General features: G+C 45.5%; 1 protein-coding gene across 2 annotated transcripts; it reads left to right on the plus strand.

Moving 5' to 3' along the window:
• The first annotated feature begins 226 nt into the window (after positions 1-226).
• LOC123509781 lies at positions 227-9,273 on the plus strand. 2 transcript variants are annotated; one of them, XM_045264321.1, is made up of 7 exons: positions 227-378; positions 2,687-2,837; positions 4,291-4,424; positions 4,986-5,094; positions 5,631-5,792; positions 6,341-6,468; positions 7,324-9,273. In XM_045264321.1, exons 2-7 carry the CDS (start codon positions 2,764-2,766, stop codon positions 7,359-7,361), a joined length of 645 nt encoding a protein of 214 aa, XP_045120256.1. In that variant the 5' UTR covers positions 227-378; positions 2,687-2,763; the 3' UTR covers positions 7,362-9,273. The 2 variants fall into 2 exon arrangements, with proteins under 2 accessions (XP_045120256.1, XP_045120257.1); XM_045264322.1 differs by lacking the exon at positions 227-378 and adding an exon at positions 1,230-1,366.
• Positions 9,274-21,191: the final 11,918 nt, after the last annotated feature.

The following is a 21,191-nucleotide window of genomic DNA, read 5'->3' on the forward strand; positions in this document are numbered from 1 at the left end:
GTGTGTGTGTGTCGCAAAACTGGTATGTGCGTATGTACGTTAATTGCATCGGCCGGGGCCAGGCAGTGCAGTCCAGTAATCGTCAGTAAGTTTGTTATTGATGTTAAATTGGCGTTGAGTATTTGTTGTCAGTCAGCGTGGGACATATTTACCCCCCCCCCCTCTCTCTCTCTCAGTGACGCGCCTCAGTAATTGCCCTGAACATCGTACGAAGTTTTCACGTCCCCATCGGCCGAGGGTCCCAGGGCGGCCTCCCCGACATGGCAACCCCGCCTCAGCCTCCCCTTAGCTGGCCGTCAGTGCCCCTCGCGCGCCACTCACGCGCCGGGGAGGGGACGATCCGCTGTGGTTGTTGCTGCTGATTGTCCGCGCACGCTGGTAAGTGTTTGGCGCTGTGGTGGACACAAAGCGACCTGTGCCCTGCGTGTTGGCGTGTGTCAGTGAGTGCGTGGGCGTGCGTGGTGCCTCTGAGCGAGCCTTGGTGGTGGCGTGTGTGGTGTGTGGTGACGATGTGCGGGCCAGTGAAGCTGAGTTATAGGTGAATTGCGACGCGGCGTGAGGCGCGTGGGGTTCAGGGGAACGACGCGGTCCCTCCGAGGGGCGTGCCGGCGCTGGACTGGCTGTGTTTCCAAGTGTGTCCCTCCCGCTCCCCTGCCACGCGGCGCACACCCCCCACCGCCATGCGCTGGAACACCTCGCAGATCTGGAAAAATTAATGCGAAGGGAGGCGCGTGTGCCGGGGAGTGATGGGTGGCGCCGCTCACACCACCAGCCGTGCATGGAAACAAGTCTCTTGATTTGTTGCGGTATTATTTCAGTTTTGTGTTGGATCATGTCTCTTTATTCCGTCTGTGTTGTAAATTGCGACTGTAAACAGGGCAAGGGATTAGGCCGGGAACTCCCTCTCCTTGCAAACACTTTCATCCCTCACACTGGGAACACATAAATGGATGTTTCACCTTGAATTTTACGCGTCTTTTAAGCCTCATACATTCCGCGTCTTCAATGAGGATTGCACATGAAGAACACGATAAGGTGTGTGGACATGATGACTTGTTGCGCCTTGGTGAGGGAAAGGGTCACAGGCAACACACGTCACCTTTTATCACTTTCCCTCCTGGGCTGGGCGCGGGTGGAGAGGAGAGGGGAGGGAAGGAGGGAGCGATAGGTGAGGCTGTGGCGGGCCTTCGTCATTGTGTGTTGTGTGCACGGGGCGGGGCGGGGCGGTAGGCTTCAAGGCGCCAGACTGAGCAGCGTGTCGTCCATTGTGTCCACTCACCATTCCGGAAAGCAGGAATGTGGCCCGGCCAGCGCACAAAGGACGGGGAAAGGCCTCGTTATTCTCTATACGCCGAGGGTGTCGACGGTAAACACTGTGCCTTTCTGGGCCGCCTTTCGGGGTCAGTGGATACATCTCACACACACACACACACACACACACACACACACACACACACACACAGACGGCCTTGGCTCGCATGCGGCCCAAGGAGGCAGGAAGAGGTAATGCGCGGCTCATTGACGGAAACTTGCTCCGAATTTGTCAGTGCATTAGTCCCTCACGACACACGACGCGGCGCTGCGTTGTGGCCCTCTGGCTGCACCTGTACGAACGGGAGCACCAGGACGGGACACGGATGCAGGTGTGGGGCGGCGCGGGGCGGAGGGGGGCGATTGATTGAGTTATCGGCGGGGGCGGTGGCTGCGGTGGTGGCGGTGGTGGTGATGGTGGCGGTATAGGAAGAGCAGTGGTGTTTTTTTTTTTTTTTTTTTTGTATACGATCAAGTGTACTCCAGCAAATGGTTGTCTGTATACTGGTGAAGCCCGGCCATCTGACACAAGGCTTCCCACGTGCTTGTCTCAATCAGTCATCGTATCATGAGAGAGAGAGAGAGAGAGAGAGAGAGAGAGAGAGAGAGAGAGAGAGAGAGAGAGAGAGAGAGAGAGAGAGAGAGAGAGTCATACTATAGCGATACGACAATCTCTCTCTCTCTCTCTCTCATTCCTACCTCCTACACTTCCTCACCTCCTTGCATCACATCTCACCACCACCACCACCACCACCACCACCACCACCACCACCACCACCACCACCACCACCACCACCACTACCACCACCACCACTGCCTATTAAATCCTACAGCAGCAAAAAACAACAAATAAATTACGTAGAGAGAGAGAGAGAGAGAGAGAGAGAGAGAGAGAGAGAGAGAGAGAGAGAGAGAGAGAGAGAGAGAGAGAGAGAGAGAGAGAGAGAATGTTACTATCGTCTTTACATCTCGTGGTGCTTCACTGTCACACTTTACGGGGATCAGCTGGCTTAATGGTGCACAGTTTGACGCAGACCTCAAGAGTTTACGAGCTCGATCCTGGCTCACGGTTATTCCTCTGCAGGGGATGTAGCGCTTACCTCACAGCCTTAACCCCCTCAATATCCGGGACGCATTTTTACCTTGAGCTTTGAGAGTGATTAGGTGATTTCATTGACATTAGGAAGCGTCTATGGAGGTCAGAAGGTTAATGGCCAGAGCTTTCACTATTCTAATCCCCATGTAAGTCTCTGAAGCTGTATAAAATCACCAAATAGTAACCAGAATGAAGATGGCAACGTGTCCTGGTACTGAAGGGGTTAACAAGCACTATTATGACATAAATGCAGAACTAACGATTTTTTTCCCCTTCCAGTTTACATTACGGAGTCCTGACACACCCTGCCTTACTCTACTGCACCCTGCCACATCGCCCTGCCACTACACGCAACCATGACGCCCACCCTGCTTTGCGTCCTACTGGTCAGCCTCCTATCAGCCGCCCTCTGCTTCCCTCAGGAATTAAAGTAAGCTCTCTGTTCTTTTTTACCACTGTCTTACCGCCAGCATTATTCTTTCTACTCCTTGGCAGTGTCCTAACCCCTTCAACACTGGGACACATTTTTACCTTGATTTTTGGGTGTGATTAGACGATTTTATTTGCACTAGGAAGGGTCTATGGAGGAGAGGAGATTAATGGCTAGAGTCTTTACTATTCTAATCCCAACACATGTATCTGAAGCTGTAAAAAATCCCCAAACAGTAACCAGAATGCATATGAAAACGCGTCCTGGTACTGAAGAGATTAAGTGTGAAAAGAAACAAAAACTCGGTCTTCATATTTCTCCTCATTAAGGGAGGTTGACAGAGGTTGGCATGGTTACCGCTCGTGTTCCGTCACCCCCAGAGCACTTTTAGGTCACTTGCCAGAGCGGATACACGAAGCCTTGCCTTAGCCAGCCATCTAGGTGGTGTTTATGACCTAGTGAAGCGTCCGGCACCTGATAAGACTGTGAAGGAAACGAATAAAGAGATATGATAAAAGAAAAGATGAAATGTTTAGTGGAGAGAGAGAGAGAGAGAGAGAGAGAGAGAGAGAGAGAGAGAGAGAGAGAGAGAGAGAGAGAGAGAGAGAGAGAGAGAGACGAGAGACGAGAGACGAAAACTACTATGGGTTCTCTTTCATCTGTTAAAACAATCGAGCGTATACAATTATTAGACGCAAAAGGACAAAAAAATCAGGAAGTCACAACATATCATCACTTTTCACTCTTATCATCGCTCCTTTAAACCCTCCACCAGTAGCTGAGATGAAAGAATTAGTGAGGCGAGCAGTGGAAGGGTTAGCAACGAGGCGTGGATGACGGAGGCGGTGATAAGGAGGCTGGGAGATGGAGATGAATGCTGGGAAAACCGAAATAAGAATAGTAACACTCTCGTTTCCTGTCGCTCCCGGAGACAGAAAAACAGGAAGACAGTAATCCTAACAGAACGTAAACATAGACAGATGGACAGACACACAGAGAGACATTACCAACATTTCTTACGTGCCCCCCAAAAAAAAATCTTCCCAAACTAATCAGAACCCACATATGCTATCCCACGCAGGTGTTACACGAACCCTGGGTAATCTTAGGGCATGACCACACAGGTAACACGAAAGCCACACGACTATTAACCTTTATACTTGCCGCTGTGCTCCTCTCCGTCTCGCTCCTTAGTTTTGGATAAGAGCAAGACGCAATTAAGAACACAGTGTTGAAAAGAAGAAAAAAGGGATTTGATCTTAAACAGCTTAAGAACCTCATGTGTGGGGATTTAAATAATGAATACTCTAGCCATTAATCTTATCTCCACAGAGGTTTGTTAATGCCAATAACATCATCTATTCACACCATAAAATCATGATAAAAATGCGTTCCAGTAATGAAGGAATTAAATAGCGTGTGTCATCTTTGTAATTGTTGTTTTTCTGCACAGGGAAGAGAAGAGCACGTGGGGTGAGGAGTTCTGCCGGGTGAAATACTGCGCCGTGATGTCAGAGGGGCGCCAGGACCACTGCTGCGCCGCTTTCCACCAGTGCTGTGCCTATGTAGAGATGAGGAGCAGTGCTGGTGAGTGATGGCTGGCCGGCTGACAGACTGAGAGTAAAGTAATGGTGGTGCGTGGTGGATGAATGACTGACTGATGGAGGGAGTAATGGTGGTGAGTGCTAGACGGCTGGCTGGCTGACTGACTGACTGAGAGTAAAGTAATGGTGTTGAGTGGTGGATGATTGACTGACTGACTGACTGATTGGTGAGTGACTAATGGATGGGCATATGGAGCAATGATGGTGAGTGTTTGACTGACTGACTGACTGATAGTAGTACAATGATGGTGAGTGGCGGATGACTGACTAACTGACTGACTGATGGAATAATAATGGTGAGTGTTGGATGGATGGATGACTGACTAACTGACTGACCGGTAGTAAAGCAATAATGGTGAGTGGTGGATGACTGATTGACTGACTGACTAACTGATGAAGCAATGGTGAGTGTTGACTGACTGACCGACTAACTGAAATGATTGAGGGAGTAATGGTGGTGAGTGTTGACTGACTGATTACCTGACTGACTGAGGGAATATGGGTCTACGAGTGGGAGTTCGAGAGTGTTGTCTTCTCATCTCAGGTCCCTTCGCCTACCTGGAGCCCGGGGAGGTCGCCAGCATGCCGCCGCCACCACCGTCACCACCAACCACCACCTTCAACCCACGGGACATCTACGTGGGCCCGCCAAAGTGAGAGAGAGAGAGAGAGAGAGAGAGAGAGAGAGAGAGAGAGAGAGAGAGAGAGAGAGAGAGAGAGAGAGAGAGAGAGAGAGAGAGAGAGAGAGAGAATCTTCCTATATGTATACTGTCCTTGCTTCTTAGTTAGACCAGAGAGTTAAAGGGTTGATAGTGGATTTAAGAGTGTTGGGAGGCGGAATAGAGAATCAGCGAAGGTTTAAGAGGTTTCATGTGAGAGTTACAGGATTGACACAGAGTTTAAGAGTGTTGGAAGGGAGAATAGAGGATCAAGGAAGGTTTAAGAGCTTTCCTATGAGAATTAGAGGGTTTACAAAGGGTTTAAGAATGTTAGGAGGAAAATAGATAATCAGGAAAGGTTTAAGAGCTTTCGTGTGAGAATTAAAACATTGACAAAGAGTTTAAGAGTGTTAGGAAGAGAACAAGGGATCAGGGAAGGTTTAAGAGCTTTCCTGTGAGAATTAAAAGATTGACAAATGGTTCAAGAGTGTTACGTTGCACCAGTTTTATACCCAATGCTGTGTTTTCAGGTCCATGCGTCTTGTCGAGGAAGCCAAACCACCCAGCCTTTCCCTGACTCGCCACCACCACCACCACCACTACCGCAGCCACCATGTCACGCCCGAGCCACGCCCAGCCATCCACCTACTGGGTGCTGGCGAGGACCTCATGAAAACCAGATATAATGACCAGTAAGTGACGTGGATGGCTGGTGTGGAGGGCACATGTGGAGGAAGAGTGTGTGAGTGTGGAAGGGAGGCGAGGGAGAATTTGTGACTGTGTGGAGGAGAGGTGGGATGGAGGAAAAAACGAGGAGGAGGAGGAGGAGGAGGAGGAGGAGGAGGAGGAGGAGGAGGAGGAGGAGGAGGAGGAAAAGAAGGAATATTTATAGAATTTTTATCGTTTTTGTTGTTAAATTGGTTTTGTAAGGACAATATTGATAAATTAGTACTACTACTAATGCTAATACAAATACTACTACTACTACTACTAACTACTACTACTACTACTACTACTACTACTACTACTAACACCAATAGTAACAGTACTTGCAAATATAATGAACGGAAAATACTATTACAACTACAACTATTACTACTACTACTACTACCATCATCACTATTACCACTGTTACTACTAGTGCTACTACTACTAAACCACCACTACTACAACTACAACAACTACAACTACTACTACTACTACAAAACTACCAGCTAACGACTGCCCCTTTCCTTTACAGACTAGTTAAGAATCACGAGCGGCTGTGTGTGTCCTCGTACTGCGGCCTCATGTCCCCCAACCAACACACACTCTGTTGCAACGTATACAACCAGTGCTGCACTTACTCCAAATTCCGCCACCTCTTTGGTATGGAACTCCCGTGAACTTAGCAGCGTTACCGTGTTGCCCTCGCGTGTCTCGCTATCAACCCCTTCAGTACCATGACACATTTCCATATTCATTCTGCTTACTATTTGGTGATTTTATACAACAGAAACTTATGTGGGGGATTACAACAGTGAAGACTCTGGCTATTAATCTTCTGACCTCCATAGACTCTTGGTAATGTCAATAAAATCATCTAATCACACACAAAACTCATGGTAAAAATGCGTTCTGGTACTGGAGGAATTTCTTTCGTTCTTTTATCCTTTCCTTCCTTCCTTCCTTCAATAACCACCAAGGGACAGTCATGGGTTAGTGGTGTGTATTCTGAAACGCTTTGCTCTCTCATCATCACTGCTCTCCAGTCTCTAGTTGAAGATACCGGTGTTTTTTTAAGGGTATTTCTATGGTTCTGGTGATGGATTGGCAAGATTTCTGGTTTGTCATAAGGAGAAACTGTCTTGAAAATCTTGCTGGTCGTCTCTGTGATCTTGGAAAATTGTCGTGGTGTGAAAGCAAGGCGTTTTTGAATAGGGGTGAGTGAACGAGTGGTGCTAAGGTTGAATTGTCCAGTTTGTGTACGTTGTCTTTGTTTCAATGTTCGTGTCTTGTCAGTGTTGGTATACGGGTTATTTTTTTTCCTACATTCTTTTAGTCTTATACATTTAACATCCCTTTAGTTGTGTTATAAACTCTACATGATTCTACGTAGTTGTATTGTAAATTCTGCCATCACCCCTTCAGTTGGATTAGTGTCTCTGTAGTGGTGGCGCTGTGTTCCTTCAGTACCCCCGGGTGTTGTAAGTGTGTCTAACGTCCTGGTGTTCCTCCTTGCAGACCCCTTCCACCCTGACAACAACGGCAGGCGGCGCTAGCACTCACGCCGCCACTGACAACGCGTTTGTTCATCCCTCCTTAACTATACTCGTCGGCACCACCCTTACCTGTGTGTGTGTGTGGTGTGGTGTGGTGTGGTGTGGTGTGGTTGGTGTGTGTGTGTGTGTGTGTGTGTGTGTGTGTGTGTGTGTGTGTGTGTGTGTGTGTGTGTGTGTGTGTGTGTGTGTGTGTGTGTGTGTGTGTGTGTGTGTGTGTGTGTGTGTGTGTGTGAGTGGTTTTTATCAAGATGCAATCAAAACTACGGTTAGTAAGAAAGATAATCTTGAAATGACTCGAGACACTCTATGATTTTATTTATTTTTTTTTTCTCTCGGAGTGTCTATCACACCGTACCTACGCAAGCCTTTTCACGTGCCTCATCTCAGCCTTCCTTCCTTCCTTCCTGCATATCACATATCACTAAAAACACCTCCATGCCACTCCCTTCCTTCCTTTTTTTTTCCTTCTAATCACTTACATATCACTAGAAACTCCTTCCTGCCACTTCCTTCTAATCATTCACATATCACTAAAAACACCTTCCTGTCACTTTTCCCTCTACTCTCTCCTCTCTACGTTCCTTCATGCAGTAACTAACCAGCAGCACTCCCCACCACTGTGTTCCCCGCCTTCTCCCTTGCCTAGAACACTCTGATCTGCTCAAAGTCACCAGGTTTTGTTGGGAGACTATCGGCGGGGAAGAAGATGTAAGAATGAACGACTCTAAGCACAGTGGAAGTGAGTGTAGCAGGTTAATTAAGTGGCTTTACACCTGTACATTGTTTCTACGTATCGCCTGCCGCCAGCTGTGTTCACCGCCTGCTGTTTGGCGCCAATTTATACTGAGTGCTGTGATTTCTCTATATGCTAACACGTCTTGAGGATGAGTCGCCATGTAATTAGTATTTTTGGAAGGTGTTATAATATATCATACTATACGCTTATTTTTGGTGTGAGGAAATGTAGCCATGGCTTGTACGTGCAGTAACAATGGCAATGATGATGATAGTGATGATTTTATTACTGTTACTGTGACAATAACAACAACAAGAACAATAATAACTACTACTATTACTTCTACTACTACTACTACTACTACTACTACTACTACTACTACTACTATTATTTCTATTACTGCTACTGCTACTACTACTACTACTACTACTACTACTACTACTACTACTACTACTACTACTACTACTACTACTATTATTTCTATTACTGCTACTGCTGCTACTACTGCTACTACCTACTACTACTACAACAACTACTACTACTGTCACTACATACTGTACAAGTTGTGGTTGTATTTTCACGGATTAACTTAACCAATAATATGGTCCCAAACCAATATCACCAACAGCTGTATATAATATGCTATTTTTATATATTTTGTACACATCTTTGTAGAGTAGGAAACTTGTAACACTTCACATTAATTCAGAGTTCAAGAGTTCAATTGTCTCTCACTACGGGCTGTGTAAGACTAACAAAGCTTTCGATGGTTTGCAACACGCCTCGCTGCAGCACTTCAAAGCTATGATAACCCCGGCAATAGGCAAAGTGACCCTTATCTTAACTTATAAACACATTACTAATATTACAGTCACTGGTATGCTGACACAAGGCTTACCAGAGAGTCACGGTTCACGGGGGCATGTTGCAGTTATGTGGTGTTGATTTGCTTCCCTAGCTTGCTTTCTTTGATGTCAGGAATTAATACTGTTGTTGATACATGTCTCTCTCTCTTTCTCTCTCTTTGCTCTCTGCTCTCTCTCTCTGCTTCACGCTTAGTATTCTTATTTCAAGCTTTTATTCCTTTGGCCACTGAGCTTAAAGGACTGAAGGGACTTATAAGATACCTGCTGGCAGATGTATGTAAATATATGAAGTAAAGATTATGTATGATGATGGCTGGTCTCCTTTTCTTCCTCTGCGGTATAACTGTCAGGAAATACAATAAAGAGTTCTGATTTCACTTGCTGTGTTTGGTGCAATAACGACCAGGTTGTGTGATGACAAAGAGAGTATTTACTATAAAGAAATTTACTTAAAAGCTTTTCGTGTAAGTTATCTTAATTCGAAACATATTATCAAGTTTTCCATGGAACCTGAAATAGACTCACAAATCTCCTTCCTTGAACTAAACATTAAAAGGATCAACAAAGGACTTTCCACCTCCATTTACCGTAAGTCTACATTTCCTGGCCTTGGTATTAGCTTTTTCAGTTTTTAAATTAATTCGATCCGAACCCTCTTACACCGCGCACTGTAAAGAATGAAGGGTACTTTGCAGGTAGATTTGATACGAGGGGATATAATGTCACAGATATACCCACACTATCGCCTTCCTGCTCCCTTAAGGGCACAATGTGGACTGATATACCAATGTCAACATCAAAAAGGTACATTTGTCAAAATATGCATTTACACTGTTTTCGTCTTACCTAAATTTTCATCACAAAGTCATTTTTCTCAAGGATTTTTTACTATAAGCATGACTTCACCACTAACTTATTCGACAAAGAGAGTATAACTAGATGTTTAGTATTCAGGCTCTGTGTCAAGCGAGCGTCTCTTCTTGTGTGAAAAGATATTCAGGTGAAACTCTGTAAATAGTCTCTACTCGTTGTCACCGCTGCCTTACTCACTCACTCACTCTCTCATTCACTCACTCACTCACTCACAATGTCGCCGCTTCTATTTGGAACTTTTTTTCTTCTTTGATCTTTTTTTTCAATCATTCCTTTACACATTTTTTTTTTTTCACCAAGGGAGCATTTCTGGCCATTCGTTCTAGTCCATTTATTTCTTTGAACACCATGACTTATTACCCTCCCACTCTCTCTCTCTCTCTCTCTCTCTCTCTCTCTCTCTCTCTCTCTCTCTCTCTCTCTCTCTGGTACGATTTAGCCCTTCTCCTCACAATTACATCCAAAAACCCTCTTTAACTCCTGTCTCCTCGGTCATCCGTCATACAAAGTTCTCGTCTCTGTATGAAATGTATAAAATAAAGTTGAATTCTGGAGTCGTGAGTAGTGGGCGGCAGGAGTGGCTGTTAGTGGCCGGCCGTTCTTCACCCAGCGTCACCTGAATCCCTCTATCCATCACAGGTGCGCTACTCCTGATTTAGAGCCAAGTCTGTGTCGGGGATGGGAGGCAGTGAGGGACTTTCCGCACTGTGAACTCTGAGCTTGTGAGCGCAGATAACGGTGATCTGTGTGTGTGTGTGTGTGTGTGTGTGTGTGTGTGTGTGTGTGTGTGTGATGAATGAATGAATGAATGAATGAATGAGTGAGTGAGTGAGTGAGTGAGTGAGTGAGTGTGTGTGTGTGTGTGTGTGTGTGTGTGTGTGTGTGTGTGTGTGTGTGTGTGTGTGTGTGTGTGTGTGTGTGTGTGTGTGTGTGTGTGTGTGTGTGTGTGTGTGTGTGTGTGTGTGTGTGTGTGTGTGTGTGTGTGTGTGTGTGTGTGTGTGTGTGTGTGTGTGTGTGTGTGTGTGTGTGTGTGTGTGTGTGTGTGTGTGTGTGTGTGTGTGTGTGTGTGTGTGTGTGTGTACTATAAAAATGGAGAGGAATACTTGATCTCATTGGAAATTCTTGAAGTTTATGTCAATGACTTCGCTTGTGGTGCAAACTTCTCGCGGGAGATTGGGCGGCGTGAGGTGGCGGCGGCGCTGGGGGATTCACGCGCCCGGGGGAGGGGGTGGGAGACTGCTAACGAGACTTTCTTGGTTGACTGAGAAGGAACGCAGAGAACGAATAACTCCAGATGACTTACCGATTTTCTTTAGTCCTCGTCAAAAAATATTGCAAATTAATGTTATTGCTACTACTTCTTCGTTTTCTATTCTATTTTCTGAGATTTATTTTTCTCTTCTTTTTTTTTTCTTCTTCTTCTCCACACGTGTTCGTTTTCTTTTTCTCGCTTCTCTGCACAACAGTTCCAGCGCCACAGTGTTCTCAGATCCCTTTCCCTTCACAACGTCACCTGCTCTCGCCTCCCACGCAGAGCCGCCCACCCGTCACCTTAGATTAACAACCCTTGCCTGCCCTCAACCCGCTGCCTTCCACCTGTACAGCGGCGCCCTTCCTCATCTCATCTCCTCCTCTCACATCACAGCCAAATCGAGTCAATTTTCCCCACAGCGAACTTTACAACTCTTCATATTATTGCAAATCTTATTTTCTCCGCCTCGTCTTTCCTCTTTTCTTTCTCTTTTCCTTTTATCCGTTTTCTTATTCTATTTTTGCGTAATTTGTTTTTTATTTTCTTTCCTCGTCTCCTTTCTGGTAATTCTTCTTCGTCTTGTCTTTCGCGTTTCTTCTTCCTTTCTCCACGTTTCTCTTCCCCTTCCCGCTGTTCCTCTTTTTCTTTGTGCACATTCTCGTTTTCGTTCACGTTGTCTGTTAATTTTACCTTCCTTCTCGTCTTCCTCTTCCTCCTCATCCTCTTCTTCCCTCCCTCCTCCCTTTGTCTTTGTTCTCATCCTCCTTTACTTTGTCTTTCATGTTCCTCTCTATAAATTGTCTCTCCTCCTCCTCCTCAACCTCCTCATCTTCCTCCCCCACCTGCTCTTCCTCCCAATGCATAAATAACTTCATCACAACTTGGCTCGCCTGATCGGGGTGCAGCTGCCAAACCAGGCGGAAAATCAGACTGGGGACGAATTCTGGAGCAAAGTTTGTAAGTGTTTTGTGAAATGTAAAAATGTTCTTTACGTGCGCCAAGTGGCAGGCAGCTCACAAACACTGGGAGGGAGGGAGGGCGAGGTAACTTAGGATATTAAGTTTTATGATTACGTTTAACTAATGAGGACTGAAGTTTTCCTAAGTAGAGGAGGAAATGTGGGGAAAATATTTACGTTCTCTCGAGTTACACATACGTAATTGGTGTTCGTTATAGAGATTAGTGTTTATTTTTAGGCTCACGGTATAAGTGAATGCTGTCAAAGTGCATGTAGACTTTCCTATGACTTGACTTGATTTGATAGGGAGGTTTCAAGACATTTAACCTTTTTTTTCCCTTTTTTTTGTCAACTCTCTCTGACCTGTAAGAAAACTGGTAACTAAATGGGCCTTTTTTTTTTTTTTTTTCGTTTTATGTTGCCTTTGACCAACTGTCCCCTCTTATAAAAAAAAAAAGTAAATGAAGTGAAATATCTCTGTTCTTCCGTTTATCATTTTCCATACAACAAATATAAAAAAAAAAACGTACGTAATAAGTCACATTTTCCTAACATTCTGATTCACATAATAACATTCCTAATTAGAAAGATTATTACATTTTTTTTTAGATATGCACGTGAGACTTTCATTATTCGCGTTTTCATTTACACACCTTTTTTTTTTTCCCCGACCTTTCTGAAATTCAATTCTTTCCCTCCCTCGCTGCTCTCCCTTCCACACATGTTCAAGTAATGCGCTCCTCTCATTCAATATTTCCTGCCGATTGAACATTTTTTGACATCTCTCAACATTTCATTTTAGACACAACCCTTCCTGCAGTCTCCCAGCCCCTTCTCACATTCCTAGACCCTCCTCACACTCTCCCACCCCCTCCTCACACTCTTAGCCCCTCCTCAAACTCACAGCCCCTTCTCACACTCTCCCAGCCCCTCCTCACACTCCTAACCCTTTCTCACACTCTCCTAACCCCTCCTCAAACTCACAGCCCCCTCTCACACTCTCCTAGCCCCTTCTCACACTCCTATCCCTTCTCACACTCCCAGCCCCTCCTCACACTCTCCTAGTCCCTCCTCACACTCATCATCTCACACACACACACACACACACACACACACACACACACACACACACACACACACACACACACACACACACACTTCAATCTCGTGTCACACTCAAACAACACTCTAAGAATGAAATAAAGAATAACAAAATAGATAAATAGAAAAAAAATAGGCAGAAACGAGAGAGAGAGAGAGAGAGAGAGAGAGAGAGAGAGAGAGAGAGAGAGAGAGAGAGAGAGAGAGAGACTTAATCAAAACCCGCTCAGTCACAGTCACACAGATATATGCACGCCGCGTTATTAATCCGGGAAGTTGTCGATCCTTTTACTCTTTTCTCTCTCTCACTCGGCAGGTTTACACGCGAGGCTGAAAATTGAAGCGGCCGCGAGGTGAGCATCGAGTGTAATGGACAGCCCAATTACTCCTCTATTGGAAACATTATTAATTCCAATTTGACTTCCAATTACACTGCCAAATTAGCGAGAGAGAGAGAGAGAGAGAGAGAGAGAGAGAGAGAGAGAGAGAGAGAGAGAGAGAGAGAGAGAGAGAGAGAGAGTATTGCCCAAGGTTATTGAATGAGAAAATAATCAGAACTGTGAAATATTATGCTTTTGTTATATATTCTCTCTCTCTCTCTCTCTCTCTCTCTCTCTCTCTCTCTCTCTCTCTCTCTCTAGTCTATCTTTTTCTTCGTATTTCTCCCTCTGTTTTCTCTTTCTACTCCTCTTGCTCCATCTCTAGCATCTCCTCCTCCTCCTCCTCCTCTTCTATCCCCCTCCCTCAAGCCAAAGTTCCGTACCCTGGTCCATCATGTCGTTACTCCCATTAGCAGTACAACGCACGGGTCCAGACTCCAGACGCCTTACTAATTCCTCTGTTTATAGCTTCTCTGAGAAATTAAACTCCTTCACGTAACCTTCCACGATTTTCCTTTTATCTCCTCCTCCTCCTCTTCCTCCTCCTCCAGCTAAGGTAATTCTAACATGCTTGTCTTTGTCTATCGCTGGGGTTTGTCTTCTCTTGTACGTTGTGTCTATCGGCGGTATTCTAACATGCTTGTCTTTGTCTATCGCTGGGGTTGTCTTTTTTTGTACATTAAGTTTCTTGGTGGGATTGTAGCACGATTTCTTTCATTTGTCACTGGAATTCTCTTTCTCCATTCTGTAGTTCATAACGTTTTCGGTAGAATCTTAATGTGACTTATTTAATTTATTTCTGGAATTGTCTTTTTTTTTTTTTTGGTCTATAACGTTTTTGGTGCAATTTTTTATATACTTTCTTTCATTTATGATTGGAATTCTTTATTTTTCTTGGCACGTCACGTTCTTGGTACAATTCTAATCTGTTTGATTTAATTCACCACTGTAGTTTTTTTTTTTTTGGTACATAACGTTCTGGTACAGTTCTAATATTCTTTTTTCATTTATTACTGGAAATTTCTCTCTTCCTTTGGTACATTACGTTCCTGGTACAATTCTAACATACTTTATTTAATTAATCACTGGAAATCTTTATTTTTTTGGTACATAACGTTCCTGGTACAATTTTAATATTCTTTTTTCATTTATTACTGGAAATTTCTCTTTCCTTTGGTACATCACGTTCCTGGTACAATTCTAATATGCTTTATCTAATCTATCACTGGAATTCTCTCTCTTTCTTCGGTATATTAAGTTCTCTCTTCTTTCTTTTCATAGTTTCATTGTTTTTTTTTCTTGTTCATCTCATGTTTAGCCCTCCATGATATAGTTTTATTTCTCTCTCTCTCTCTCTCTCTCTCTCTCTCTCTCTCTCTCTCTCTCTCTCTCTCTCTAATGCAATCGTGTAGTTTTCTCTTCCTTATCACTCAAATCCTTTACTTTTTCCGACGCGACGATCTAGATTTATTCTCTAGTTAAAGATAAATTTCTAAATGGTTACTGTGCCCGTTTTCTTCCAATCCCAGTCTGGAACCGTGAACCGTCCAATGATTCGTCCCAGCGAACCGTTCCAGTGAACTGTCCCAGCGAACCGTCCTCGTGAACCGTCCCAGCGAACCGTCCTCGTGAACCGTCCCAGTGAACCATCCCAGTGAACCGTCCCGCCCTCGCTGCTCCCTAATGAGAGTAATTGACGCTTCTAATGTCTCCATAACAAGATGTCTTTCGCAGGTGTGCTGGCTGGCGCTCCGGGACACAGGTGGGACGTAACTGCTCTGTTGGGGCGAGGAGGAGGAGGAGGAGGAGGAGGAGGAGGAGGAGGAGGAGGAGGAGGAGGAGGAGGAGGAAGAGGTGGAGAGGATTTGGAAGAGCTGGCATCATTTCCTCCTCTTCCCTTCTCTTATTTCCTTTTCGGTTCTTCCCTCAGGCCATTTAATTACCTTGGAGTCTACGAGTGTGTCCGATTACTTACACACACACACACACACACACACACACACACACACACACACACACACACACACACACACACACACACACTTCCTATTTCACTCCTTCCAAACGTCCAAGTAACTGCTACATAAATTCCTTCGTTTCCCTAAGAGCACTCAGTCTGCAGGTGTATTTCGAGTCTTCACAGCAAATGAGTGAAGGTTGAATTTACACTAAGGGATAAATGTAAAAGGGACAAATACAGATACAAAAAAACGCAGACTATCTAGAAGTATGGTTACAAATTATTCACTTGATGTACTGATTTCTTCTCAGCCTTGTATACACTAAATGATGTACCGATTTCTTCTCCTAAGCCTTGTATACACTAAATGATGTATAGATTTCTTTTTAGCCTCTGCTTTTCTTGTTAGGTTAGGTTAGGTTAGGTAGGTTAGATTAGGTACAGTGGAACCATGCGTGCTTTGGGATCCTAGAGGTTTCCAAGCGCACGGGTTCGAATCCTGTCCACGGTCTGAGTGTAGGTTGGGCTTCCTCACTCGGGGCAACGGTTTCCTAGCGGGTGGGCTTTAAGATAGGAGGTACCCTAAAAAGTATCCCCTTTAGCCCAGAAATTCCCGTGAAAAGCCCACATGGTATAAAAAAAAAAAAAAAATGGTTCCAGTGAGCAGCGGAACCTGTTTGCTAGTGAGCTTCAAGACCAATTTCGTCGCACTGTTACACATAGACATCTGGTTCGACCCGTTATGCATCAACACGTGAACCTTCTCGATCAAGAATAAATAAAATACTCGCAATCTAGTTCTATCATGGACAAGAAGGTTCAGGAACTCATGGTTGAGCTGCTGGAGAGGCTCCGGGGGTACCTTGACACCTACAGCGCCTCCATGAAGAAGGAGGTCGGCGTCACTCTGCCCAGGCACATCTTCCGTGCAAATCGGGTCCTTCAGGAGATCGAGGAAGACCTCCCTGGCATGTTTGAGATACTGAAGAATGAGCCCAGCCACATGAGGAGCCTGCACCGGGACGAGAAGGAGTGGGGCAGTGTGGTGTTGGTGGATCTGCTGATGGAAGTGTTTGTGAAGGACATGGTGTTGACTAAGCCGCCGCAGACTGTGGCCCTCATCCTGACCACTCTCTTCGAAGACATCCAGAGCGAGTATGTCCCCCCCGCCGATGCCTTCTATGGCGTCATGGGCAACCTGGTGGTGGCCTTCGGAATGCCGCAGCTCACAAAGAAGTACAAGTGGCGTAATCCCAAGAAGTCTCACGAAAAGACCGCCTATAAGTACTTCGTGAAAGTGATCAATGACCTCCTGCATTCGTCACAACTACCTTCGTCTGACACCGTCTCAGACTCAAGCTCTGGTTCCAGGTCGCGCACAATCTGATCCTGTTGAACCATGCACCGGGTCTTTCTTATCCTTCCCGGTCGTTTTTTCACATTCTATCATTTTTTCCTGATCATCCACACCTTAGTCTGTGTTTTCTTTCCTTCTTCCCCTTGTCTCCTCCACCTGGCTGGCAAGGGACGCTTAATAAAGAAAAAAAAAAGTTCTGTATTATCTATTCAGGCTTACATTACATCTCATCTTTCTCTATTTCCTGCCAAAATACATTCGGTCTAGAAGCGCTAACATTTCGGGGACTATTTTCAGTCATTACAATAAAAACTCAGTAGGTTTGTAAGCCATTTCGTGAAAATTAGTTAATAAGTTTCTCCGCGAATTTCTATTTTCTACAATGAGTGGAGAGCGCAGCGCTTATCACGTCCTGCACCTCGCTGAGTCCCTGGAAATGTGAATAGGCCTCTCTGCAACATCCCCCCCAACAACCCCTCACAGGCCCCCACAGCCCCCCACAGCCCCTCACAGCCTCCAACAGCCCTACATTCCCTCCACAAAGCCTACAGTCCACTCCTATCAGACCCGTCACTGCCCATCACCTTCCTCTCATACCCATTACATTCCCACTTCTCTCCCTCTCGACTTCAACACACTCCACGTTGCCTCCTCTTAGCCCCTTCACTTCCACCCGTCTAATTCCCCTCACACCTCGTCCCCATCACAATATATCCTTCTCAATCAAATCACAGCCATGTCACCCTTCCCTCTCCACCCCATCACGGCCTTGTCATCCCCTTCTCTAACCCCATTCATTTCTCAATTCCCTCAGCCCTATCAGTATCACCAAAACTCGACCCCTTTTTCCCGCCTTGTCTCAGCCCTGTCACAGTCCAGCGTGCCTTCTCAGCGGCCCACGCCCCGCCACTCTCGCTGACCGTTGCCTCGCCGCCTCACTGGACTCATTTACCCTGTGTCGTCCTGATCCCATTAGCGTCTGTTATCGTTTAGCTGTAACTTAATTCATGCGACAGTGCTGCGCTTACGGCCCTTGAGTGGTGGTGGGGTGAGGGGGTGTTAGGGTGGGGTGTTGGGGTGTTGGGGTTAATGGTGTGTTTCAAAAGGCATATTTAGTGTTGCGACCTAAAAGGAATGGAAGTGAAATGAAGGAGGAAGCTAGGCAGTGGTAGTAACAAGAGGAAGAGGAGTAAGAGGAGGAAGGCAGTGGTAGTAACAAGAGGAAGAGGAGTAAGAGGAGGAAAGGAAGGATGGAGGGATGGAGGGAGAATGGAGGAAGATGGACTGAGTAAGACATGCGTACAGGAAGGGAGGGAATAAAAGAAAGAAGAGTGAAAGGAAAGAAATGATGGTATATCTGCAACGACTCTCTCTCTCTCTCTCTCTCTCTCTCTCTCTCTCTCTCACTCACACTCACACTCACACACACACACACACACACACACACACACACACAGCCATCCCCCGTAGCACAGCAGAATCGAGCCTCACTTTGTATGATTTAATTCTCTCTCTGACAGCAATCCCGCCGATGGTTCCGCTCCCCAACCCTTCCATCGTTAAAAGAATAAACTTTCCCGCAATCCTGAAAAAAAAAAAAAAAAAAATCTGGCATCCTTTCAGCTCTATCATTCCTATCACTGCTATCACCGCCCGAGCCCTTCCCTCCCTCTGCAGTGTGCTCAGGGTCGGTCCGCCACATCCCACGTCGCCCCTCCAATGGCAGTGAGTGACGCTAGAGGCCCCGTCACGTAGTTAGGAACCAGGCCTCGTGTTCAAAAAGTTCTGCTCCCTCACCAAGACTATTTTCAGAGGCCGCCTAGACAATTAGCTGAATTCCCAAGAGTGTTTCTTCTATTAACTCTCTCAGTACTAAGGCGCATTTTAACCTTGAGTTTTGTGTACGATTAGACTGTTTTACTGACATTAGGAACGATCTATGGTAGTCAGAAGATTAATGACCACAATCTTCACTCTTTTAATCCCACACATAAGTTTCTGAAGCTATATAAAATCACCCAATAGTAAGCAGATTGAATATGGAAATGCGTCATGGTACTCAAGGGGTTAATTTTGTAGATATCTTCTTGATCCACCAAACCCAGAAAAACACCCTTAAAAATCACATCACTCCATCTACAGCCTGTTGAAAGTGAAGGAGGTGCGGCTAAAAATGATTCAGAATATGGCGTCAGATTGTCACGAGTTACAGCGGGCCAGCCAAACGTCCGGTCCCGTCCCGCCTCGCCTCTTGCTCACGACTGTCAATGTGTGCCTGTTAGAAATTCAACACTGGAGTGACGCGTGCAGCGCTGGTTTGGAGAGGAGACGCTTGGACAAGACTATGCTATGCTTCTCTTCCTTTCTTCTTCTTATCTCTTTATTTTATTTCCTTCCGCGTGGAGAGCTGGTTGGAGAAGAGACACTTGGACAAGACTATAGTATGCTTCTCTTCCTTTCTTCTTGTTATTCTTCATTTCTTTCCTTCCTTCCTCCGTCAAATGTACAAATGATGCTTGGGAGGGCAGAGGCAATTGCAAAGAGGAGAGGAGAGATGTTGTGAAATATTATCATGTTTTTGTCTCATTAACTCCTTTCCTCTGTCTTCAATCCTTCTCTGTGCCTCAATTTTGCATGTCTATTTTCTTATCTCCATTTCCTTGCTTGTTTTTACTTTATTTCATCCCTATTCTGTTCACCTCCATAAAAGTTAACCAGTGTCTTTATAATCTTCCTTTCCTCTATTTTACTGGTATTTTACTGCGTCTGCCTTTTTCTCTTTCCTACGACTTGGGGTCCTTCGAGGGAAAGTTTCAGGACACTTCTCTATGTCACTGCGGGCTGGTATCTGACTGTCAGCTTTAGCCACTTCCACTGGACCTTCCTTTCCCTTTTTTTTGAGTTGCCTTCACCCGGGGCCATTCTTACATAAAAAAATCCCATACTCTTGTTATTTCCCTTTGTTATCCTTCCTCCTTTTATTGCCTTCCCTCTCCCTCTCTCTCTCTCTTTCCTTGTTACAAACGAAAAAACAATGTCCACTCTATGACTTCCTTTTTCCTTCCTTCTTTCATGCTTCTATCCACATCAACACTTATTTGCACATAAAAGACCTTCCATCTCCTTCCCCATCCATCCTTCCATCTTTACATCTCTCCATTACCTTTATCTACCTTTCCCTTCTACTCCTTTCACTCCCTCTCTCTCTCTCTCTCCTGTTACTCCTCCCTCCGTACCTTCAGGCGGGCGTGTTCCAGATCCGGGCTGGGGATGTGAACGGCTCAGGGACGACCACGATAAGCACACGTCCTCCTCGTCTCCGTGTCCTTGCGCTGGAAAAACGAAAAAAAGGAGATCAAATGCAAACAGTAAAAGGAGATCAGATAAAGTAGTGAGGTATCTATTATCCAGACCCAGAGGAGGAGGAGGGGGAGGAGGAGGAGGAGTCTTATATCTCTCCGGATGGTAGGAAACGATTTGATCCCCTTCCAGGCAGTCAGTCCGGGGTTGAAGAGCAGACAGGGTTCACTTTACTGTCTCTGTGAATTATGTGAAGCTCGTGGGAGAAAGATACGCACTTTTAAAGCCACTTCGGCCAGTCCATCAGCTGTTCTTCGTACTGATAGGGCAGAGGGGAGAGAAGGGAGACGAGGAGGGAAGTTCTGGCTGGCACGAGGCTAAGATGGTGTTTGGGAGAGAGATCGACAAATTCTTCAGCGCCTCAAGGTCTCATTAAGATTATTTGTAAAGGCCACACAGATGACAGGTTGGGTTCAAATAGTTTTTCCTCCATGGTGAATAACACTAGCTGGATTATCAGAGCCATCAAAACAGAAAGAGAGAGAGAGAGAGAGAGAGAGAGAGAGAGAGAGAGAGAGAGAGAGAGAGAGAGAGAGAGAGAGAGAGAGAGAGAGAGAGAGAGAGAGAGAGAGAGAGAGAGAGAGAGAGAGAGAGAGAGAGAGAGAGAGAGTGTCGTTAGGAATATACGTAGGTGGTCTCAGTTTAGAATTAATGGTGGTGATTCTCAAACGATCAGGATCAAGAACTTAATGGAGCAAAAACATTTAAGGATCCTTCTTCTTCTTCTTCTTCTTCTTCTTCTTCTTGGTGCGGAAAGTTTTGGATGGCAAACAACTAAAGAGTGGAAAAACACGTCATTAAGAATGTTATCGTGTGTGTGTGTGTGTGTGTGTGTGTGTGTGTGTGTGTGTGTGTGTGTGTGTGTGTGTGTGTGTGTGTGTGTGTGTGTGTGTGTGTGTGTGTGTGTGTGTGTGTGTGTGTGTGTGTGTGTGTGTGTGTGTGTGTGTGTGTGTGTGTGTGTGTGTGTAATAAATAATAATAATACGG

Source organism: Portunus trituberculatus, chromosome 27 (genome assembly GCF_017591435.1).
Source record: "Portunus trituberculatus isolate SZX2019 chromosome 27, ASM1759143v1, whole genome shotgun sequence".
NCBI lineage: Eukaryota > Metazoa > Arthropoda > Malacostraca > Decapoda > Portunidae > Portunus > Portunus trituberculatus.